Source organism: Cyrtonyx montezumae, unplaced genomic scaffold, assembly GCF_038088225.1.
Source record: "Cyrtonyx montezumae isolate F1298 unplaced genomic scaffold, pur_monq_1.0 scaffold_2, whole genome shotgun sequence".
NCBI classification, from domain to species: Eukaryota; Metazoa; Chordata; class Aves; order Galliformes; family Odontophoridae; genus Cyrtonyx; species Cyrtonyx montezumae.
Window position 1 is genome coordinate 11,438,628 of NW_027071936.1, and position 25,795 is coordinate 11,464,422.

General features: G+C 41.1%; 1 protein-coding gene across 2 annotated transcripts in view; it reads left to right on the forward strand.

Annotated features, from left to right (window-relative positions):
- The first annotated feature begins 3,161 nt into the window (after positions 1-3,161).
- The window catches only part of ARHGAP10 (Rho GTPase activating protein 10), a 123,365-nt gene continuing 100,731 nt past the window's right edge, over positions 3,162-25,795 (forward strand). For both annotated transcript variants that reach the window (XM_065736379.1, XM_065736380.1), the window contains exon 1: positions 3,162-3,344. In XM_065736379.1, coding sequence (XP_065592451.1) covers positions 3,191-3,344 — 154 coding nt within the window. In that variant the 5' untranslated portion in view covers positions 3,162-3,190. The remainder of the gene's footprint in view (positions 3,345-25,795) is intronic.

Here is a 25,795-nt window from a genome sequence, read left to right on the forward strand (position 1 = left end):
GTTTACTAATTATGAAGTGTTTGGAAGCTGTTCGTTATTGCTTCCTTTCTCAAAAGCACAAATGCAGCTCACCCTGGGTTGTTTTTTTTTTTTTTTTGGGTTTTTTTTTTTGGGTGGGTTTTTTTTTTTTTTTTTTGGTTTGGTTTGGTTTGGTTTTGGCTTTTTTTTTTTCGCTGGGGATGTTGCAGACTCATTCATTTTAGAAAAATAAATCATCACCATAGAAAAATGCCAAGCCAGCATTTTGAACAAGGTGAGAAGGAGTACAGAGGGAGAAAAAGTTCATCTAAAGGAAACACAGAGGTAGTTAAAACCACAATCCATGGTAAACTTAATTAAAGCTCCATAGTATCACAGGGGAGGAAGAAGTGAACCTAAAAACTTTGAGTGATGCGAAGGAAAACACTGACAATGGGTAACCTGAATGATATTGCAACCAACTTCCCACAGAAAACAAACAGGCCAGAAAACCTGAAATGATACCTGATAAAGTACTCAGGGTGAACGAATGCCCAGAGGATATGCAAATATCAGTGTCAGAAGAGATAAAATAACATCTAAAAAGAGCTGTAAAGCAGGATGCAATATCCAAAGCAACTGGTATAAACAGACACGCAGCCCTTCCTTCCATTTTGAAGGAGAAACAAACAATTCTATGAACTTTAAATCAATTGCAGATGGAGATCAGGCTTCTCTGAATTTAGCTCAATTATGCTTCCCATTGTAAAATGATCTTATAGGTAGAAAGAAATCATTAACACCTATGAAACATGGCAGGAAAGAGGGCAGAAAGCACTGTTAATTATCACCTGTGGTCAATGAGGTGTAACAGGAGGTGGACTCTCCCAAATGCTTTGATGGGCCAGCATCTCAGCAGTTCCAGCATCCTCTAAACCTGTATTTTTAGATCACAGAAAGCGCCAGATGAATGGTATATTTCACAGTGCTTATTTCTAAGCATAAATTAAACATTTAAGCCAGTATAAATTGATATTTTGTGCAGTTACATCAATGGAGAAGGTTACTAGAAACTGGCAGTGTGAAATCTCTGCAATTGGGAAGAGTCAGTTCAATTCTAAGGCTGGATGGGGTTCTGCTAATTTCATACCCATATTGTACTTTCCAAGGGAATGCTTGAGAAGAGAATAAAATGGCCACAAAATATGTTTACATAAATCTGCATGTTATGATAATCATGAATAAGGTTGAAGCTGAAGTGGAACTGTAAATCCTATGACATATTAGGAATTTTCTCCTGAGGTAAAAACAGCTAGGGAGGAGACAAACCTGCAATACAATACCTTGGAAGGATGTTGCTGCTAATGATGTTTTCTTCAATTGTTTCAACAACAAAGCACAGCTGCACGTTGCAAATGGAGCAATGATGGCAACACTGTGTAACAAAATGCCAGTAAAACTGAGTTAAGTTTATAACCTGTAACCCATCTTTCTATTGCAGATTAGGAGCATGACTAGCTGCAGGAAAACACATCGGAACACTGACTTTCATGAAAATCAGGATATCAAAGGGATCGTGCAAGAACATAATGTGAAGTGAAACCAAACAGACAGTTGTATAAAATAATTTGAAGTATGAAACCGTGCTTGCAATGCTCATCAACAGAAAATAACCAAAGCAAAGATGGTACGATAAACAGGCAGGATGTTGCTTGAGCTTCACATAGTCAAGGTACACTAGTCTTCTAAATATGCCTACAACAGAGCTGCACAATATGATGACACTGAGTAGAGAATGGCAGAAAAGGGGAGAATTTTCTAAGTGTGTTGTCGGGATAACAATGCAGGATGAACAGTGTAGAATAGCAGTGTAACACTGAATTGACTTTATGCAAACATTCAGATTTATTTATTTTTTTTATTTAAATTCAAGCAACTATACAATTACTTTACAACACTTCAGTGGAATGATAGTAGGAAAATTGCAGTAACTATAAACAAGCACAAAAAAATATATTATTCTAATTTTCTTCCTGAAGATGAGAACAGGACAAAGTAAACAGTTTGTTCGTAGAAATATTTGCTCTTCAAACACTGCACCAATAATCCAAACAGAGATAAGGATCGTTTGTCATTTTTTTAAGGTGGATTTTTAACTTCAATTTGAGCACAGTTTTGAGCAGCTTAGTAACCTACCGGTTAAATAATTTTAGAAAGCAGTCACAGTGAACGCTGCGGCCTGGCAGCTGGAACATGTGGGTGGGTGAAGGGCTGAGTGTTCTTTGCATCTCCTGGACTGTCTTCAGCTCAGCACGGAGGTAGATTGGCCAGAGAAGAGCAACCAAGCTGGTGAGGGGTGTGGAGCACAGGCTTTATGTGGAGCGGCTGAGGGAGCTGGGACTGTTCAGTCTGGAGAAGAGAAGGCTCAGGGGAGACTTATTGCTCTCTATAACTACCTGAAGAGAGGTTGTAGTGAGCTGAGGGTTGGCCTGACTAGTGATAGGATGCGAGGGAATGGCCTCAAGTTGCCTCAAGGGAAATTCAGAGTAGACCTTAGGAAATCCTACTTCTAAAGAGTGGTCAGGTGCTGGAATGGGCTGCCCAGCAAGGTGGTGGAGCCACCGACCCTGGAGGAATTCAAGGAACATTTAGGCATTGCATGGAGAAACGTGGTTTAATGAGAACTATTGGTGATAGGTGGACGGTTGGACTGGATGATCTTGGAAGTCTTTTCCAATCTTGGTGATTCTAAATGGAGCAGTCTTCTCAAGGTCTTTCTCTTCCTAAAGGAATACGAGTTTATTAAATGAAGACATAAAGATGAGGCCATAAATACCTCCCCCCAGCTCATTTCACACCCAGGTACGTGAGCAGGACACGGATGGACCCTCCAGGTTAACAGCAGACCATCACACAGTCTGCATTTCTCGCAACAGCAGCAAGTTTCTGCTAAGAAACATCCTATTTCGTGCCTCCTTCCCCTAAGAGACCGAGCCGCTCCCTCCTAAAACCCGAAGAAACTGCCACCACTACGTCCGTCCTCCCGCACGCGAGCAGCCCACAGCTCGCGGAGCCGAAGGGCGGGCCCGAATGCTCGGCCGGGAGGGGCCCTGCGGCGGGGCTGCCGGGAGCGGGCCGCCTCCCTCGCCCAGCCCTTCGCTCTTTGTGGCCGCCGTGCAGCTGTGCGCGGGGCGCCCGCTGCTCGCCGCGGAGATCGCTGCGCGGAGGGGCCATGGGGCTGCAGCCTCTGGAGTTCAGCGATTGCTACCTGGACAGCCCCTGGTTCAGGGAGAGGGTGCGAGCCCACGAAGCCGAGCTGGAGAAGACCAATAAGTTCATCAAGGATTTGCTCAAGGACGGGAAAAACCTGATCGCCGCCACCAAAAGTGAGTGAGGTGGGAGGGGGAGAGCCGGAGCCGAGCTGTCTTGGCCAGGCCCCGGTTTATGGCTTTGTCAGAGCGAGCTAAGGTGTTAATCTATCGGGAGGATTGGAGCGGCGCGTCGCTGAGCCGTGCGCCTTGGGAACTGCCTTCTGAAAATAAAGAGAGGCTGCGAGCCAGCTGTCGGCGGGGAAGCTGCTGTAACGACACTTTTCTTACCATTCAAGGTTTGCTGAGGGAGTGCAAGGCTCGCGGTGTGCGTGCAATGCGCTGCTGCCACCTCTGTGTTTGGAAACGTGGCCATTTGTTTCAATTCTTGTCTTTCCTGGATGTATTTATGCTCTTTATATATTTCTGCATGCAGTGTTGCGGTTTGGTGGAGGGTATTTTAAGTATTTTTGCTCTTGAGTGCCTACCTTAATGCACGCTCTTATTGTAGTGCTGAGGTAATCTAATTCCTTCCGTTTAACTTCAGAGGTAGCACTGCAGTTTCCTTTCAAATATCTACTAAGATGACTGAGTGCAGCGATTAGTCAAATGAACAGCTAACGCAGCAATGTGACACTGCGTTCTCAAACGTATTCTGCATCTCTTATGTCACGGAAAACTTCTGGAGGCAGAGAATCACAACTTCCAGGGTATTTCCTTAAAGGAAGCTGTGAAGGATTGGGCCAGGGGTGGGGGCAGTGCAGCTCTCTGGATATGATGGGAGTCCTAAAAACTGAGATGCAAATAAAGACATTTCCTTCACTTTCCTTCTCTATTTGATGTGCCTGGGCAAAAAGATAGAAAATGCATTATCACATTTCACTTCTTTGTATCTCCTGTTTGCTGGCCAGCTAATGCTTATATTGTACAGATCAGGTGTTCCTTTTTAAGGATGGCTTCTAATCTGAAATTTGAACATGTATTTCAAACATGTTAAGAATCCATGATTCTTAGCATGAAGGACAAAGTAACAAAAAGTGTAGCTAAACTCAAGCAAGAAAAAGTAGAAGGGAACTCTTCTGCTATGCTTATACTCTTCAGATACTTTAGCAAGCGCTCCAAACCCTCAGTTTTGCACACACAGGAAAGCCCTAATTTCTCTGAGCCCCCTGACTGCTGTGTAGTTCTGCACCGAAAACAGCAGTTTGGTGCAGAGTGCACGGGGGGACTTAGCTTTGTGTGCTTAGCTTTCTTATGCCTTTCAGTTTGTCTCCCCTCTTAGAGAGCCCTGCTTGACGTGTTTGAAATTGGATCGTCTTCCTCTGCTGCTGGTAACGCAGCGTCAAGTGTTCGGTGGGTGTTAAAAGACAAATCAAACCAGTTAAAATGCTAGTGGTTTACGTGTTGGTTCTCCTCGTGCTATCAGAAAAAAACATCAGCATCTAACTGCTTTGAGGAGTCTGATTCTTTCACTGTCAGGAAACAAAGTGAGATCAGCATTTGTTCCAAAAAATGGGGTCAAGAAGTGGTCTGGAAACACTTTTTAAACACTGTTTAGCAGTATTTTCTACACAAAGTCTCCCTTGCTAATGTCTAGAGAATGTGAAAATAAAACAGGGCATTTCAAGAGCTTAAATAACTGCATCTTAGGCAACAGTTAAGTATGATTTATTTTGGAAAGTTGTTTTAGTCTTTTGAACTGTATTAATTACCAGAAGTGAACATAGTAAACTGATTAGGCTGTAATATACAGGCCCAATGATCACAAATCTGTATGAAACGAACTGACTGCATAGAGAGCACCTGCACTTCCTTCTCTTAGTCTTGTTTGGAGCTGTGCTTTCCCTATTTCACTTGTAAAGCAGCAACTTACCAGAAATGTTATGAGGATTCTTTAGGTGTGAGTAACTTCAGTGACTGAATACATCATACTTCCTGTCTGACAGTCAACACTGCCAGCAGCTTTGATACTGCTCTCACTGGGGTTACATCTTGCAAGATGATAAGCAGATACTGCCACCACTCCCTTGGAACATAGGAGTTGTTGATGCCTCCTGGGACAAATAAATAACAGTGAGGCAGATCTCCTCTTTGTGTCCTTCCCGTTTGTCTCCACGGGTGTAAGGAAGTGTGTATTCCACCCAAACTTAGAAGAATTGTTTTTTGTCAGTGCGGGACTATACTGCTTTTAGTAGAAATATAAAAAGTATGCATCTTCTGTGTTCTTGATTTGGTGAGCTTCCAGTCTTCAGTTTGAAGCGTACATCAAGTGCATCTTTACCCTATTAAGTCCTTCAAGAATCTGATAGAAAGATAAACAAGACAGGCTCATAGCTGTCTTGTTTCCTGTATCACAGTTTGAGTCATCAAGTTCAAACTAAACACTGGAAGAATGAGTAAATGGTAGGTGTCCCTTTCATTTCATATGACAGTTACATATCTTTTAAGAGGAGCACAGGAAAACTACTTTTCCAGTGATCAGTAAACACAAGCAAATACACATAACCCTTTCTGAACAAAAATGTATTCTATCTCCAGGGATCCCAGTTCAGTCAAACAAGTGGAAATCAAAATAGCTTAAAAATAACTTCTGGACAGAGTTAGTAACTCTGTTGAGAGAAACTGTATTTAAAGGTGCCTGATCAGAGAACACTTATTCTGAAATAAGAATTTGAGAGGATTAGTTCTGAGTTCCTAAAATCTGTGATGCAGATTATTGGAAGCAGAAGACTGCGTTGAATCAGTGCTACACTTTTGCTTCCTAATTGTTTGTCCAACTCTTGACATGAGCATGAGATTTGAAGATTTTTCTGAAGCCATGTCTTTTCTGTAAAGGTACATCAGGAGCTGTCTCTTGGTATGTGATGGGATTCCCCCCTCAGGGTAAAATAAAAAGTCATAGGAGGGTTTTGGGAAAAACGCTTGTGTGTACCCACATTTCGCATGCCTCCAAGCCCGGCCTAGCTCTCCCTGGATTGAAGCTCAGATCTGAGGAGAACACAGTGAGGGTTCAACTGTAGCAATTTTCTAGCAGTCTGCTGAAGAGGAAAGAGAGAAGCTGGGAAAATAGAGAAGCTGCGTTCCCAGGAGCCTTTCAAGTGACGATCCATAGGCATTGCCCATTCAAGAGCTGGAAGCCCATGCAAGGTTTGTTAGGGATGAGACCACCCTGAGCTCTCTTTATCCTCAGCTGAAATGCCGCGTAACTCCTTTTATAAAGTCAGTACCATCTAGAGCCTCTATCACAACAGTACCACTGGATTCAAGTACTGCAATCATTTTTGCTTGAATCCAGAGCAGCCACTGTCCTCCACTTGTACCCCGGGGAACTTGCCTGACTAGCCAGTTTCCATTCATCTCTCATGTCACTTTTGACAGAGTGCAGGATGGTTTCTACTGTACCTTGAGATTTTGTTTTCTGAGCAAATTTTGTGACTTGTTTGCTGTTGTATTTGACGTGACAGAGGAGGAAAGCAGTCATCCTCACTAGTTTAGTGCTAGTCTCTGCAGGCAACTCAACGTACTCAGAACTCTAATATCAATTTCTTATTGCTATTTTTGTTTCATGCTTTTTGAAGAAAAGTTACTCCCTGCATTCTTGACTATAGAATAAAAAACTTCTATCTGTAGAGGGAGTCTTTTTGGAATACAAAGAGTTACTGACAATTGTTACTGAAGAATGCTGGCTTGCTCTAGGGAATATTTCATAAGAAAATTAAAAGGGATTCATTTTCCACCGAGATACTCTCAGTTATTAGTCACTAGTCTTTTACAAGCTTACCATGTAGAAGATAAGCAGAATGGGAATCTCATTGTCAATGGGAATGAAGCCATTCCCAGTCCCAACCTTGACCTACTGGAATAGGCTGAAGCTTTTGATGAAGTTGATTGGAGAACAATTTCTAATAGAAATCCCTCATGATACAGCATGAAAGCTACTCAGATCACTTGAAGCACAATGCGTTTTTTTTCCCGTAAGTGCTAAACCTCCATTTTTTAAAGCTTTCCTGAGTATAATCTGCACTTATGAAAGCACTAAGCTGAGTGCATCCTGTATGCCAGCTCTCAAAATCATAGGAATTTTCTGCAACAGTAATGTTGTTCTTTTGGCATTCCAGTGCACTTCAAAGGAGTAAGGTAAAAATCTAATATAGAGCTCATTAATAACTTCTGTTAAATAAATGGACATACACTCAGGGCTTTATAAGAATCAGAAGATGGAGTAAGAACTGAAGTCATTTATCAAGGGCAAAAAGTGGGGAATACTGCAGAAGTGGGAGGTATGAATTAATTTGCCTATCTTGTGTTTTAGAGACCATATTAGTTTTCTGTTTGTACCTCAGAAACAACATTTATTTCTGTTCTAAGGTGTGGTTTACCTGTGATAACCATAAGCAAGTAAATGCTCTTAAATTGAAAGTCTGTGATATAAATTTGAAATATATTCTAATAGAGCAGAGTTGGATAAAAATTATGGCTGAGGTAGTGCTAAAGTCTTAGGACCTGAGTAACTATTTTAGTGCCTTTTTTTTTCTTACTACTGTTAAAATTCTTTTTCTTATAAAGGATAAGTGAAGGACCTTCTGAAGAAGAGAGAAAAATCACCCAACAAAACACTGAGTACAACGTTGCATTTAGTTCCACACAAAGTAAATCATTCATTACTGTGTCAGTAGCTATAAAAAGTGTCAAGCTCATTCTATGGAGGATGCCAGTTTGTCATCTTGAATCATGTATTTTCAGCTTGTGTTACTAACTAGCTCCATTACCTTCTTTGTCCCGCAGATGTTCCACTGTTTGTTTTTTGTTCCACCCTATTCAAAGTACAGCTCTGTGCTAGCAAACTAGAACATATTTCTTAAAATACAAGAATGTTATCAATGATAAGAGATGTGACAAGTTATTCTTAACTAAAGGGATTCTGAAATCATAACACACTGTGGAAATGTCAGTTTTCAGCTTTAGACAAACTGTGGGTAGTCATTGAAGGAGGCTGGAGTTTAGTGTCATTTTTAGTCTCTGGGACACAAAAGAAAAAAAATGTAGCAGTTATTAATTCTTACAAAAGCTCTCTGGTAAAGCAGGCTCAAGTTAATTTCCTGATGTTAATGAGAAGCCTATCGGAAATGGAATAATTGAATATACTGAATTGCAGGGAATTGATTTCATTTCAAGGAGTCTTTACTGTTCTACAGCCTTTAAAGTCAAAACACCTGCTTGCAATTAAATAGTGAAAAAATAGATTCACTGCTAAGGCTGCACACCTGCTGAGGCTGCCATTGTCTTCCATTCCTGAAATGGTATTGTACAGGTTAGCTCCATAATGCAAATGCTGTACATTTTGATAAGCAGATATTACGGTGCTCAAGTCAATCTAAAATGAACCCCATAGCCCTCAGTGAGGCAGACCTCTCCTTGTGACGTGTGCTGATGTTTGATAACACTGCAGGGAGAGAAGATACCCTGCTTTGCAGTGCTCTTTCTTCAGGACTTGCAGCAGCAGGAATGGCTTGCTGAATAGCGAGCCCTTGTTCCCAGGGGTAGCATTTGCAAACTTGTTTTACATTGTCATAGAAGAACTGCATCCCAGTGCTTCTTCCTCTCTCCTCCCTGGCTGGTTTTTGATGTTGCATCAATTATATACATAAATGATTTTTATCTTTGTGCTCTGATTTACATTCGGGGGATTTTTATGACTTCTGGACATTCGATGGAGTTCTCCTTTGCCCCTGAGGTTTAGAAAGTCTCTAATACCACTTTTCTGAGTTTCCAGATCATACATACTATTTTTCTTATGACAGCTCTTATGGGCATCCTATCACACACTCTGTGTTGATCATTCTTGAGAAAGTTTTACAAAGGTGAGGAATTGAGATATTTTGAGCAATTGAATGAATGCTTCACTGAAATATTGAGTTAATATAAAATACACCACCAGACCGACATGGGCACATCATTAGCAGAACAGATGAAGAAGCTGCTGTTTAGAGACATTTAACATAGGTCTCTTGTGATTGGCACCCAAAATCTGCCTTGCTGCTAAGCCAAACCCATCTTTTTCAGCAACACGAAACAAAACCATGATACTTTACAATGTGAGAACAGGGGCTGACACGGAATCTCTATCCCAGCAGCTCCATGAATGTTGTACTGTGTGACTGTGTTGAAAGAAAAGCCAGCTGCAGGTGCTACAATTAAGATGCCCTACACCTCATGCAAGGAATATTCAAAGTGCCTGAAAAAAAAGCATCTCACCAGCAAAGAGGACACTGGAATTCAAAGCTGTTGTTGGGTTTATGTTCTCAAATTAATCTTCTAAACAGACATTTTTGGTAATGTCTGGCAGACAAAATGAACGTTCCTTTTTCTTTTTTTTTTCTTCTTTTTCTTTATCCCCCAACCCCTCCCCCCCACCCCCCAAAACCTACTTGCAGCCATGGCCTGAGTTCCCCACTGCTGTCCTGTTCTTGTGTGAATGCCTTCTACTCTTTCTGTTCTGTGTTTGTTCCCTCCTGAGTCATCCTTAGCCTCCCGTGTATTTGCTCACCTTTCAAGCTAAAAACTGAGAGAAAATATCCAGATACTCAAAAGCAACATGACTATAACAAGCCAAAACTAGAGAAGTTTCTGATTCACAGATTACCAAATGTGGAAAAGAAGCACAGGCAGGGAAGAACAATGTTCAGAGATGGAAAATTATAATTCTGTTAAACTGATGTGTTTTTACTACTGCTCACATCTTAGAATAAATTTGCTGTTACTTGCAGCTGTCTCTTTAGCTTAGAGGATTGGGCAGGTGGAGGTTATCAGGTCATTAGGTTGGTCAAGAGGTTTTGACTGTATTCTCCCAGCTGATCTGATTGCTACAGTCTCCCTTAATTCTCTTTATCTTTTGTATATACACCTGCTGCTTGGGACTTTCTGTACTTGATGAGGAAAAAAAATCTTATGTTTAGTTTGGCAAGAAGACTTGAGTAACTAGGACAAAACAGAGTAGAGCTGTATATCAGAGCTGGGCCTTGGAGAAGGTTGTAGAGCACATGGTGTCCAGGCCACACTCAGCCAGTCCATTGCTAGTAAGTGCTCTTCAGCAGTGAGATTTGTCCCTTTCCCCACTAGGCTAAATTAGGGCTCAGAAATGTCAAATGAGCACATGGAGTGATCGAAGTTGGTAGTATTTCAGCCTCAGAAAAAAAGGAGCTGTAAGAAAAACCTCAAAGCAGAGAGTTTACCTTACTCTTTGTTCTAACCTATAATGTTGTCAGCTAATAGAAAAATGTATAGGCTTTAAGAGCATTAAAAACAATTTAATATTTTTTGTTCCATCATACCTACGTATTTTAAAAAGTTACTAGGAAAAAAGCATCAGCTTGCAAACAGGTGAAGGAAGCATCCAGACCCTCTGTATAAGCATGCATACTCTCTGTAGAAAAGGCCTGATCTAATTAACAAGCTCAGTTACAAGCTGTTTTCCTAAAGCTTTCTCAGTTCAACTGCTTGTTTTTCTCATGCCAGCTTTTTTTGTAAACAACACAAGCAAACAAAAAAAAAACAACCCTCCCCCCCAAACAAACATAAAAACAACCCACAAACAAACAAAAAACCTAAATAAAAGCTTTTTTTCCAGTCTGCTCTTCACACTAGAATGCGATGGCAGCTACCACAGTAATAGCAGGATGGCAAAGTCCTTGGAACAAATGAGGACAAGCCCAAGTCCAACAGTTATGGATGCAAAAATGAAGGAAAAGAACAGCTTACCTTTGATATGCCACGGATCAGCAGAGATCTCTAGACAGAAGTGCTCATGCCCACTGCCAGCACTTAAATGAGGTCTGGGATGGGCGGATCCTGGCTCCACCCCTTACGGTCACTCAGGTGCACTGCATACACCTGAGCTCCCCTGGGTTGTCCCTGTCTTCCAACCAGATTTCAGGCTGAAACAGCATTTCGTCTATATATGGTGATATTACTGTTCTTTTATTATGCCTTTTTTAAAATTTAACCAATATACTTTCATTTGTTTTAAATTTCTGTGGCACCTCTTGACTCACTGTTGCAGTGTTATAGCAGATTCAGCACTTCTGGCAAATGACCTTAACCAACCTGGCCATGTTGTATGTTTTTTGTAGCCTCTTTTACTTCTGATAACGGAAGTAGAAGAATGTAAGGTTAAAAAGAATCTGCAAGCACTCTTCTATCCCTTGGCCAAAACTCACTACAAAACGTGTCTGTGTCTACCAATAATATTTGTGCTCTTCCCATGAGGTTCTGTAGGGATTGCACCTGAGCAGGAAGCCAGTCTTCTTGAGGGGCAGCAAACTAGCCAGTCAAGCATGAAAATTTCTTTTTTTTACTGTTTTCATAAAATCATAGAATCACCAAGGTTGGAAAAGACCTCCAAGATCATCCAGTCCATCCATCCACCTATCACCAATAGTTCTTACTAAACCATGTTTCTCCATGCATTGTCTAAATGTTCTTTGAATATCTCCAGGGTCGGTAACTCCACTACCTCCCTGGGCAGCCCATTCCAGCTCCTGACCACTCTTTCATAGGTCTGGATTTTCCCTGGTGCAACTTGAGGTCATTCCCTCTCATCCTATCACTATCTAGACAAGAGAAGAGGCTGACCCCCAGCTCACTGCAACCTTCCTTCAGGTAGTTGTAGAGAGCGATAAGGTCTCCCCTGAGCCTCCTCTTCTCTACACTGAGCAATCCCAGCTCCGTCAGCCATTCCTCATAAGCCCTGTGCTTCACACCCCTCAGCTTTGTTGCTCTCCTCTGGACAAGCTTCAAGGCCTCGATGTCTTTCTTGCAGTGAAGAGCCCAAAACTGAACACAGTACTCAAGGTGCAGCTTCACTGGTGCTGAGTACAGGGGCACAATTACTTCCCTGCTCCTGCTGGTGACACTATTTCCGATACCAGCCAGGATGCCTTTGGCCTTCTTGGCCACCTGTGCACACTGCTGGCTCATGTTCAGCTGAACATTGGCTAATACCACCAGGTCTGTTTCCGCTACACAGTCATCCAGCCACTCTGCTCCAAGCCTGTAATGCTGCCTGGGGTTTTACTGGCCAAAGTGCAGGACCTGGCACTTGGTCTTGTTGAACCTCATCCCATTGGCTTCAGCCCAGTGATCCAGCCTGTCCAGATCCCTCTGCAGAGCCTCGCTACTCCCAGGCAGATGGACACTTCCAGCCAGCTTAGTGCGATCTGCAAACTTAGTGAGGGTACACTCAGTGCCCTCATGCACATCATCAGTGAAGATATTAAAGAGGACAGGTCCTAGTACCAACCCCTGTGGAACACCACTCATGACCGGTCACCAGCTGGATTTAATTCCATTCACCATCACTCTGGGTCTGGCCTCCAGCCAGCTCCTTACCCAGCAAAGAGTGTACCTGTCCATGCCATAGTCAGGTCAAAGGCTTTGATGAAGTCAAGGTAGACTGCATCAAAAGCAGAGGTTGGTTAAGCAGGACCTGCCCTTCATGAACCCATGCTGGCTAGGCCAGATCCCCTGCTTGTTCTGCACATGCTATGTGATCTCCCTCAAGACAATCTGCTCTATAACTTTCCCAGGCACCGAGGTCAGGCTGACAGGCCTGTAGTTCCCCAGATCCTCCCTACGACCCTTTTTGTAGATGGGAGTCAGTTTGGCAAGTCTCCAGTCTTCTGGGACCTCTCCAGTTGACCAAGAATGCTGATGGATGATGGCAAGAGGCTTGGCTATCACCTCCACCAGTTCCCTCAGCAGTCTCGGATGGATTTCATCTGCCCTCGTGGACTTGTTTTAGAGTGTTACCACACTGATGTGATAGTTCTCATTTAGTGAGTGCTATTGAGTGAATTTCAACATTATTTTATTTCTCTCCCTCATTCTCTGCTTAAATCTGTTGGTTTTGTTTTTTGTCAGTCACTTCACAAATTGTCTTTTGATGATTTCTGGACTATTACTCCTCTCTGGATTAAGGCTCTTGGGAACACTGTTGTTCTATTTTGTGGTATAGGGAATTGAAAACTTGGTGGTATCAACAGATGTTCTTACATAGGATAAAAATAAATTAAATGAAAACAAACCCAACAAAACAAAACAGTAAAAGGAGCTGTGTGTGGGAAATATCATCAGGGAAATTAAAAGTAAGCTTGCTTGCTTAGAATCAGCCTAATCATAACCTGTTTGAAATACTTGCTGGTGATTTCCTGTGTCTATTTGTAACATTGTTTATTTTGTCATGTAAAATATGTACAATTTAAAATGAGCAAGTATGAGATTAGTCTTAAATAAACAAACAAATCTCCTGACCTACAAAGCATTTTGAAAAAATCTGAAGTGTGTACAGCATTTTAGATGCTGCTCTTTCACCATCCTGCAAAGTATGCTGGGCTGGAAGTTCTGTTTACAGGTGCTTGCGATGAGAGACCAAGTGACTGGATAAGACTGCACATCAAGTCTTTATTGGAGTTGGAGTTAGTAATTAGGAGGCCCTGGCATTTAACCTTATAAGCAGCGCATTTGAATTAAAATTCTGTTTACTAAAAAAGATTGCCAATCTATGCACAGTACAATCACAGTGTCTGCAATTTCAGGCTACCAGTTCAGTTCCCTTGTGGTGAACTCATCTACTTGACTCTTTGTGCTTTCTGGAATAGCAAGCAACAGCTTGAGGTTGTGTTTACCTCAGTTACTCTGTCAGAATCAGCAACACTTGCATTTGTGTTGGCTTGAAATGTATCCCACATCTACCACTCAATTCCAGAACTAACCTCTAAATTGGCATTAATTTTCAGATGCTGGTTGAGTCTCAGTACATTAACTTTGACTTATCCAAACTTGGTCTTGTGCCTAATGGTCTTTTCCATCCCAGACCGCTGCCCTCCCTTGCACACATGTTAATATAATGCTGCTGCTTGCTCTGACTGCAGTCCTCTGGGGTGGGTCTGCCCCACTGCTGCAACTTGCTTGTGTTTGGGACAGCAGCAGATGTAACCAGCAGCATGCTTTCATGTTTAGTGTCAGTTTGGGCTCACTTACCTCTTTTTCCTATCTTGGTAACTGTACCAACTCAGCCTCTGACCTAGCAGATGGTTGCTGCTGAGAGGTGTCCTAAATTTAGCCCTCAATTGTTCCTTCTGGATCTTTCCTTAATCCCAGTTTGGTGACTGCAACCTTCAGCAGATAGAAGCCAAGAAAGGCAATTTTCCCTGCCCGTGCTAACATCTCATCCTTTGGCAAACGTAAGCTGAACCCAGCAACAACTATTTCTGCTGGCTGCTACCCAGCCCTAGAAGTAATTGGCTGAACTTTTGGATTCTTCTCTTTCTGTGTCTTGACAGTGGTAACTAATAACAAAATTCATTTGAAAATCTTTCAAGTGAATCTTAACGTGTCTTGCTTTAACATGAAATAAGCGGCTCCCTCTGAACTAAAATCTAAGTCTTGGTTTGTGTTGGTTTACACTGAGTAATTATGGACGTGTGTCTTAAATTAAAGTAGCCTGAAACTTAGTTTACTAAGAGCGAAGGTTATAAATGGTGTTTAAAACCCTTGTGGCTTCTGTTTATGCCACTGGGAAAGATGAAAATTAGGAGTGAGTTGAGGTTTTCGTCAGCCATGCTGCATTGTAAGCTACCAGTAGGCACACTGCTTTATGTTTTTACATACTTTGGTATTATATGTATGTATATACAGAGAAGATAATTATGCTCAGAGCTGGCTTCAGTCAAAGAACTGTTATACGCAGAGATTAATGTTTGTAGGTGCCTGCTTTGGAATTTGGTCTCAAAAGTGAGCCTGCTATGGAATGTGTTTTTTCTGGTTCCATGTAAACTGATCCAAGAAATGAAACACCTGAGTGCTTTTTCTTTCCTTTTGCATTCACAGTAGCCAATGGTATGTGAGTAGTTTGCCTTAACCTGCCCTGATTGCACTTGGTTTAAAGTTCTAAATATGGAAGGAATAGACTAAAACTTTCACGTAGCATACATTTGAATTTTAGTATTTTCATGCTGCTGATAATCCAGATTGGTTGTGCTCATAAACTAGAGATGTACTTCTCGGTGTTTGTGTTCCTGTATCCTATGAGAACATTTGCTTTGCCTCTCTGCTCTGCATTTTCGAGGAGGTGCAGCTGTCATTTCTATTCAAACAAATATTTGTATAATCTCTACTCTCTGCTCACTGAAACAAGCAAAAATTGGAATATAAATTATAGCAGAGCTCTTATTTAAAGGTCTCTGGGAAAAGTGTATTGTGCTTTCCTGTCTTGCATATAGGAGCCTACAGCATATATTCACAATGTAGGGTGCCTGCTTAGTCAGACATGCTAATATACCTCCCTTTGAATCACTTTTCCTGCACTCTTTAAGTTGCTTGAAACATTGACTGAAAGTTTAAGCATTTTGGATGGGTGTTTGTAAACACTCCGGATGGGCACTTGAAAAGCAGGGTAGTGTGAGTAATGCTGACGTTGTGATTCTGTGATCTTGCAGCAGTATTTGTGTATGAGCTTATATATTGTACAGCCATATCTGTGTATTGATCACCTGTGACGAGGAATAAGGGAACTAAAATTTACTAAGCAGAGAAACATCTTTGGTAAGGTGTCTTTTCTTAGGCAGGGTTATAATTGAGTACAGGATTTTAAGCTCCTGTCAGCATAGCCCACTGTTTCTCAAACTAACAGAAGCCCTCACGATTGATACAAGCAGAAACAATATCATTTCTGTAGCTACTGTCCTTTGGGAAGAGAATGTCATCCATCTGAAAGTAAACACAGTAGACAGTATTTGTTACACCTCGTGGCACAGCGTTTCCTGATAGTTCTTAGGAGCTTATTGGCCAATGATTACGTAGACGAATTAATGGAGGAAAAGCTGTCAGCAAAACCACAGCGAGTAGGGTGAGATTTGTTATTCAGCATGCGCTCCATGTGTTTTGGATAATGTAAAAGACTGTGTCAAGTGGTCTTTGCTAATTAGTTCTGACATAGTTAATACCTGAAATACGGGCAGGACAGTCACGTGGCCAACTCATGGATTATCAGCAGTGAGTATGTTTGTGTTGGGTCAACTGCATTGTTTTAGGGAAAGGGGTACTGCCTATCAAACACGTCAAAAATGTTTGTACGTACTCGGATTTTTCCATGCTGAAGTTAAAGATTACAGTGGTTCTGTATCAAATGGTTATTTACATATTTCACCTGTATCATTAACAGATGTATAGTTAACAGAACAAGCAGTTCAGGGTGCAGTAGTCAGGGTGTACAATGAGAAATATTATTGCACTGGAAAGTTGCATTGGAAAGGAATAATCAAAAAGAGATGGAATGCTCACCCACATCTTAGGCTCCAAACGAGAAATCTCCAGAAAGAGATCCTTCCCCACTGGTGGTCAGCCCTTAAATGGGGACTGGGAGAGGGGGAGTCAGACTCCACCCCTTCTGGTCACACAGTGCATTGCCTTCACCTGTGCTCCCGTGGCTGACTCAGTGCTCAACTCAGGTGATCAATCTGTGGTTCAGGCCATGATTCAGCAGTTCCCATACACCATCGTAGTGTGTGTTCAACATCTGAAAAAGAGAGAGAACTATAATTTGACTGTGTCTTCACATCTACCAAACAGGCTGACTTTGAGAATCTAAGAGTCACAGGAAGTGCCTGTATTGTTAACCCTTATCAGGCACAGCAAGACTGAACTGTGTATCTCTGTTTCACCAGAGGCCCACAGTGTTTTCCCCACTACTTCTTAATAGATTATAGTGTTGGAAGGGACACTTGGGTGCAGTATATTAGGTGCTGCTTTTGCTTTACGTGATGGCTGGGGAAGCAGTTTATTTGGGAGGAGGAAGCAACTAAAGCATATGTGTGAAGAAATACTTGTGTTCTCAATAACTGTAACTGCAGATATTGTGACTGAAATAATTTCCTGTATCAGTAAAAAACAAATCCTCTAGCTACCTGAGATTTTCACAGGTGTCATTTCTGCAGAAAAAAATATAGAATGCTCAATTGTTGTCTTTTAAGTTTGAGAAAAAACATGAGGAGTACTTTCTGTTCCCTTATTGCTTTCCTGTGCCACATACCTCAAAAGTTTTCCTATTTACAGTAAGAACAATATACTCAGCTTGTTAATAAATGAAAGAAGGCTTTAAAACAAAAAATTCAAATGGATGTTCTTCATATTATAAACAAATTCCTCAGAGAGATGGTGAGAGAATAAGTACATGATGGAGTCTGGGGACAATAGTCTTTCTCCTTTCCTTTACAGTTCAGGAAAAGAGGGGAAAGGAACCTTCATTGGCATTTTTCTGAATTAGACGTTCTTGCAGGTAGAAGGGATCACACAAGTTGAAAAAACAACTTTGCTTGCAAGAGTTTTACTTGAAGTCAGGGAATGGATTATGAAATTACTGAATTCAAATAAAACATCAAAAAGAGAAAACACAAATTACACAAATTAAAGAAAAAAATGTGGTGAGCTTGTGACTTGTGTTATGTGCAGCTTCCTTCTTTTTCTTTTGTATTTCCAATTTTCTGAAACTCTTTCGTGCCTTGTACATAAAGAGAACTCAAATGTCTGTGACTGAAACCTCTTTGAAAGCAGAAAATGCCAAAGTGAAAGCTCGGTTTGCAGCTCTCTAAAGCAGCTTCTAACAGTTAACCTGACTCTTGTGTACCCGGACCTTTGTTACGCAAATCTGACTGCCAAACTTCTTTGGTGCAGAGCTGTGCAATGAGCAGCCAAAGGTTCCTTTGCTCCAGCTTATAGTGGGTTAACTGAGTAGCTGAGTTGAGAAAGTGTCAATTCTGGCTTATTGAGTCATCACACCCATCACTGTTTCAAATAAAGAGAAGATAAACTGGAACTAATGTTTGCATCTTGTTCCATTTGGTCTGTTTGGCTGCATCACAGCATATTATTTAGCTGCATCACAGTAATGGCAACTGTGATGGTTTTTATTTTTCCCCCTGGTGTATTGCTAGTTCTTTTGTATTCTCCTTTTATCTTTTCTGATCCTCCCTGATTTTTATGGTAGTTCGACTTGCTTTTTTTCTCCTTTCCCTCCAAGTATGCCTTTCCCTGAGAAATCAGATTCAATCTCTCATTAGTGCATAAATACCAGGTACAAATTTGAAGAAAAGTTCCTTAAGGGACTTTTACATAAAAACATCAGAATATTACTCTTAGAAGCCTCAAGTGCCTATTTTCCTGAAGATTGCTTCCTGCATATCCTGGAAAGTGTTACAATACCATCTGTTTTTGCCAGTTAATAATGAATCTGTGCGCTATGATGAGGATGAGCAGAAGGAATAAGGAAGCATTCTGCCTGATGCCTTATGGTAGCTCTCTCCCTCCAGTTAGTTCAATCATGTCAGTACTGTAAAAGAGGATAACCATTATTTGTACAAGATTCATGTGCAGTTTACTGTCAAAGTGGTTGTAGTGTACCAGTGGCACAGTATTGACTGCAAGAATAGAAACTTCGTCAGTGGCTTCTTTTCTATTTAAAGGCTAATACTTAGAAAATGCTAAATCATAGAATCGCCAAGGTTGGAAAAGACCAAGATCATCCAGTCCAACCATCCACCTACCACCAATAGTTCTCACTAAAGGAAATTTAAGTGCAGTTGGGAGTAAATTAAACAATTTCAAATTTTTTTTTTTTTGAGCCTGACATTACAGAAATTGTTCCCTTAAATGCTTAGCTCTAGAAGTTCTTAATACATCCTGACCTGTTAACCTCACATACTTGCACAATGTGAATGTTACTTGATGCCTTCACAGCGTGATGAACAATGTGGCAGCTGGAGGACTAAGCATCTGCTTAGTTGCTCATGATCTAGGTCAGACAGATGTGGTGATCTGGATAATAAATAATAGCCCAGACTGTTTCCAGTATCATACAACTTAGTGCACTTGCCTAACATTACATAGAAGTGATAGTAGTTTTTATCATCATCCGTTTTCCTTCTGTTACAGTATTGAAAAGAACATTCTAAGACAACTCTGGAAAAATATCAGTGTGAAAGTCAGCTAGGAAACAAAATGAAATTACACATTAAGGCATTTGCATTAATATGAGGTTATATTATGTTTGGCTCTTTTGACATTTAAAATGAGAGCAAAGATGAATAGTAATGAAGGTACTAATTCTTTTATATGTAGCTGAAGATGCTGCTTCTTTAAGCTTGCTTTTCTGAGTCATAATGGTTAAGATTTATAGTGGCTACCTAATTCTTACAATGGAAGATCTAATTAAGTACTTGATATGGTTCTGCATCCAGGTTGCTTTTGGGATTAGCCTGTAGATTGATTGCCTGAAAATATAAGTCTCCCAGTCCTGAAAGCTTCATTTTTTTAATACCAATCATTTTCAATAATTTAGTTGTGGTTTTGTGTGTCTTTTATTTCTGAAAGATTAACTAATACCCTACATAAAATGTAAGCATTGGAAGTTCTGCACATTGCCCACCACCTTAAACATCCAGTTCTTCAAACAATGTGCTGCTTCAGTATCAGTTTACCTGTATCAAATGTGTTGAGAGTGAGACTTCTATAGGTGAACAGCTGAGTCTGTTGTCCAGAAATACCTTCATCACTGTTGGCACTCTCAAGGTGGAGGTGCTTGCCCTTGTAATGACTGGGGCCTGGGACACACAGTGAGCAGCCTGTCAGAGGCTAAGCCTGGGCTGAAATGTAAAGCAGCCTCTAATCCTGTTCTTTCATTTTGTGTACAAGCCAGCTTTCCTAATTAAATGTACTTATTTCTACTTTTAAATGCATTATATGCCAAAACACTCAACTACCGGTAGAAATACAGTTGCTGTCTGTGTTTTTTTTTCCCCTCAAATCCATACCTTGGCATGAAACTACTGCTTCCTGCTTCTTCCAAGCTCACACATAGAGCTGTCTTAAGTATTTGATGCTCAATGTGACATGTAGATGGAAGCTGGAGAGGTAGCTTACAGCTGGGTGTATGCTGAGACTTTTGCCACATGCAAGGTTTGATTGCCATTTAGATTTGGGCGTTATAGGCAGCTCAAAGCTCTGATGAGACCAAGTGCAAGCAGGAGACTCAGCCCTGCTGTGGGCATGCACAACACCGACATGCCCGGATTTTGCAGGCTTCTGAGCCACTATAAATTATTCTGTCAGCATACTCCTTCGTGTGTGTCTCTCAGTGAGTTCAGGACTTGTCTTGAACTGCTGGTTAGACGTGCTTCATGTTTGAATCCAGTTTTTCTTGCATTACTGCTGTGCTGTTTTGCTTTCATGACTTTTAGAATGTACGTGGTGAGTTGCTTCCTCTTTGTGTGCTGAGTTCCCTGAACAATCATTTTCCCATGGTTGGGGAACTCACACAAGCCCTGAAGCAACTGTTCACATCTTGGTCCTATGTTTGATTGAATTGCATGTGGGCAATGGAGAAGTTGCAGAAAAAAGAGGTAGAAACAGAAGTTGCATGTTGATCAGTCATCTCTGGTATTGTGGTTGAATGCTCAAATTACCAGCTCACTGCTTCTAATAAGCAGGCTTTCTTGAAAAAATGGATGCTGTTGGTGTCTGTAAAGTTGACAGAATGAATAATACCAAATGGCATTATAACCATAATATTTTATAGATGGTATAGTTAGACAGAGTATGGGGATGGAAAAGACATGAACAAAATAAAGGAAAAAAATGCTCACCTGTATCCTAGGCTCATGATAGAAAATCCAAAGAAGCCATCTCCAAAAAGGGAACCTACCACACTGGTGGTCAGCCCTTAAATGGGGTTAGGAGAGGTGGAGCCAGACTCCACCCCTTCCAGTCACACAGGTGAATTGTCTTCACCTGTGCTCCCATGGCTGACTCAGTGCTCGCCTCAGGTGATCAATTACTGGTTTAACATGATTATGATTTATGGTTTATGATTTAACAGCTCCTGCACAGTGTCATATGCTAATATGCTTTATGTCACATACAAAATAGTGTCTTAGTTCAGTCAGTTGTGTCTTTTTTTTTTCTTTTTCTGAAATAAAAAGCATTTTTTAGTAATCTGGTTGCATTCATAGAATCATAAAATGGCTTAGATTTGAGGAGACCTTAAAGATCATCTTGTTCCAACCCCTTGCCATGGACAGGGTTGCCAACCACGGCTAGAGCAAGTTGCCCAGGATCACGTCCAACCTGACCTTGAATGCCTTTGAACTTGGGGCATACACAGCCTCTCTGTGCAACCTATTCTAGTGCTTCATCACCCTCTTGCATAAGAACATGTAACCTGAATCTCCCCTCTTTTAGTTTAAAGCCATTCCCCATTGTCTTACCACTATCAGACCATGCCAAAAGTCAGTCCCCCTCCTGCTCGTAAGCTCCCTTCATGTACTGGAGGGCCACAATGAGAACTTCCCAGCGCTTTCTATTCTCCAAGCTAAACGAGCCCAACTCACCCTATTTTCATGGAAGAGATCATCCATTCCTATGATCATCTTTGTGGACTTCCTCTGGACCTGCTCCAACAGCTCCACATTCCTCCTGTACTACGGAGCCCAGGCTTGGATGCAATACTCTAGGTTGGGCCTTGCAAGGGCAGAGGAGAGGGGAACAGTCACCTCCGTATCCCTGCTGGCCACCTCTCTTCTGATGCAGCCCAGGATACTGTTGGCCTTCTGGGCTGCAAGAGCAAACTGCTGGCTCATGTCCAGGTTTTATTCATCAAGACCCCAAGTCCTTCTCCACAGGACTGCTCTCAGTGAGTTCTTATCCCAGGCTGTACTCTCATCTGGGATTGCCTCGAACCAAGGGCAACAGCTTGTACTTGGTCTTGTTGAACCTTATTAGATTCTCTCCATCATAGAAAGCCACCTGACCACCAGGTCAGGCATAAGCTGCCCTTGATTAAGCCATGCTGGCTGTCTCAGGTCACCTCTGCATCTCACACGTGCCTTAACATTTCTTTCTGGAGGATCTGCTCCATGATCTTCCCAGTCACAGTCATGAGGCTCACTGGCTTGTAGTTCCCTGGGTCTTCCTTTCTCCCTCTCTTGAATATAGAAGTGATGTTTCCCTTTTTCCAGTTACCAGAGACTTCATCTGACAACCATGTGTGTTTTTTTTCAAATATGATGGAGTGTGGTTTGGCATTTATCACTTAATGTTACTGGTGAGGGTGGGATTATTGGACAAACAAACTTTAGAGTTGCTATGTTTAGGTGCTACCTAAATAACAGCTTTTCTGCATTTGCTTATTCCAGCTATATGCCTTTTAAGATATGAATTCTGTTTTACACTTTTTTTTCATTAGTGTACTATCTTCTTATTTATTTTTGATCTGCCTTTGGAAATACTTGGCAAACTTGAACAGTGAAGCTCTCCTTCTGTGTACATGAAGGCCTTTCTGTGGCTCAGGTACTCTACATTATTCATGTGTGTAGGGGTTGTCATCTGGAGGGTGTATGTGTTAAGTGCTCCGGGAAGAAGAAGACAGCAGTTAATGAAAGCGTAGGTTGCCACTGCTTCACTTTTGAAGTGGAAACTAGCTGTGCTGTAGAAGAAACATTTTGTGTTACTTCATATTATGGTAGCAAAGTATGAATGAATTGATGACAGAAGTGTTTGAGGTATAAAGTGAAGAGTATTTATACCACACGAGAGGGCTGACATCCTGTTCTGCGAGGCAGTGTGTGCCATTCCTCTCAGATCACCATATGCCAGTAATTCTTATCTTTGAACTGTGGCTAGATGATCATGAAAATAAAATGTAAAAAAAGACAAATAAGCTTCAGTTATGTGAACCATATTTGTGACTAAGATATAGTGGTGTGATGTTAATGTACATTGTAATTCACATTGGTGCTCTGGAGGGCATAATTAAACAGATGTGTTTTAGCTATCCCTCTTACTTATTTGTGGTGTACAGCTGCAGGTATTCTGTCTTCATTGGAATGAATTTTGAGGAAAAAAATTATAGTATTCTCAGTATATCTCTTGCTTCTGGGGAACTGTAGTGCTTGTTTGGAGAGTTTTATTATCAACCAACAGAGATCTTTGTTACCTGTTCTCCAGCAGTCATGTGTTGACTGAGAGCAGGATGAGAAAATACACAAGTGAGAGCAAAGGTAAATAAGAGTCAGCAAGTCTCTGTACAATCTGGGTTGTTGCGTTTCTTTTAGTTTGCAACCCTGCACTTAAAGTGACATTGCGAAACTCTGGTCACAAGATGAGCTAAGTGGCAGTTACAGGTCTGTGCATACATTTTTTTTCCTATGGACTTTGTACCATAAACAAACACTTTGAAAGAAGAAATCCAAACAACTCACATTTATTTTGTCTACGGTTAGCCCTCAAAATTTCTCACGGACCTTGGTCTTTTGGCTTGGAAGGTAGAAATGTTTATGGTTTTCTGCTGTCCCAATGAGCCACATCTAATAGATCTAGAGGTATAGTGGACTGCAGCTGGAGAATCGCTAGGCTAAGGTTTGCAAAGAGCTCTGAAGCTTTTCTGCAGGGTGAATTCTGACCAAAAGCACCATCCAAAAGTAAAGCAGCCTTAGGTTCTGAAGCTAATCATCATTAGAGGCTTAATGTTCTTTGTTATGTACCTTCTGATATTGACTGAGATATTCGTGCAAGCATGGCCTTCATCTGTGCAGAACAGTGAGACACCATATTCCCGTGATGTTGCAGTTATTTTTTTTTTAATGCAGGTAACCCAAAATTATTGTGGTATTAGTAAAAGCTGGTATAAACCTATTATGGCTGTAGTGGTAGCCTGGCTTGTGCTGTTGAGCTGCATTCAGCTGCATCCTTCTTCTTTTGCTACCTTCCCCAGTCTTCTCTCATGCCCAGAGAGAAAAGGTTCTCTTTTTCTTGCCTGCAAAACATCTAAGACAAGCCAAGATGCTGCTTAAAAAAGCATTGTGAAGCAGACAAGGGGCTGTGTTCTGTGGGGCTCTGTGCTATCTTGTACTGGGCACTCTCAGAACAGCGATGGAATGTGTTGGAAAAGCTTTAAACCTGAAAGCAGTGCTTGAGTTGTGTTTGGAGATGCGTGTATGTGCATTGCATCTTACTCTCCGAAGTCATGGATAAATCTCAGCTAAAATGGGCCTGGTGGAAAATCTGTGTGTTTGACTGAAGAATGCAAAGCTCAGTGCTGATTAAGAATCCAGTTTGTTTTAGCATTGAGAAAATTAGTATAAATTTTTATATATATATATATAAGTTTGATCCTTAATTTTTCAGTGCTCACTGGCTCTAGCAAATGACCTCGTATAGCAGCTGTGGTGTAAGATACAATTTTCAAGAAGAGCTTTTCGTTGGGAAGAGCAGAAGGGAAATCAAAAAGCCATAACTGCCTTCTTGTCTTCAGTTTTTATTTCAGAGCTAGTCCTCATTCTATCACAACTTACCCATTTGATGAAAATAACTAGTAAATGGATTAAGAAACAAATGAAAAAGCTTGACCGTCAGCCATCTTTCGTGTTTCCAAACTGCTTGAAAATAAGAAGTGGAAAGTGTGGATTGTACTGAGTGTAGTGCAGGAGGACATCCATTTCATGTTTTAGAACTGGTTGTACAGTTTTAATCACCAGATGGTCTCACAGGAGTCAGCAGACTAATGTAGGTAAATGTTGCAGGATTGTAAAATTGACACTTCTTTAAATCATTGATAAGAATGGATTTCTCTTCTCTGAAGAATTGCAAGATCGAGTTTCCATGAAAAAGCTCTCCAATGTTTTCCTTATTTTAAGTTTGAAAAAGAATGGTAAGGAAGACCATGAGAAATCCCTGTGAGAGTTAATTTGGATAGGTGCTGATTTAATTTGGATACTGGATGATTATGCTTTTAAGCTCTATTAACATAAATACTTTCTTCCTAAAATATAGTATTTCAACATATTCTGAAGAATAGTTATTACTTGTTATGTAAACACGTAAATTGCTTGCTGGCAGTGTCTTTTATATTAGCATTAGAGGAATATTTTGTGTCATGTTTTGGGAACATACATACTTGGGAAAGGAGAGAAGAAACCTGGCTTAGGAAGGCAATGGAAAAGACAAATCTGAGCAAAATTGGGTTTGCTGCTGTTCAACAACACTACAACAAATGATATGATTTTCCTCAGGGCAGCTAAGCACCATTTCAATGTGCAAGCATTTCTCTTTCACTTATCCTATTAAAAAAATGTCCCTTGAAATGCTGAGGCTGAGCAGGACTGTTGCTAATAGAGTACAGTAGGAGGTCCTGTTTGGAGGGAGCACTTGGTGTCCTTGGAGTGTGCCAGGAGCTCACAGAGCAGCTGGTGCCATCTTCTGATGACATCTCTAGGACTCCTGCTTCCTGCAGAAATAGAGACATATCCTTTCTAGCTATCGTTACAAAACACATTACTGAAGACTTTGGGATTTTACTTATTTTGTTGCCATTTTTCACGTGTGATAGGTTAAATCTTTGCTTTGCAGATTCCTCATTGATTTTCCTGCTTTTTAAGGACATTTTATAGATAGTTTACTCCCAGATAGATAAAGCCAACTGTGGA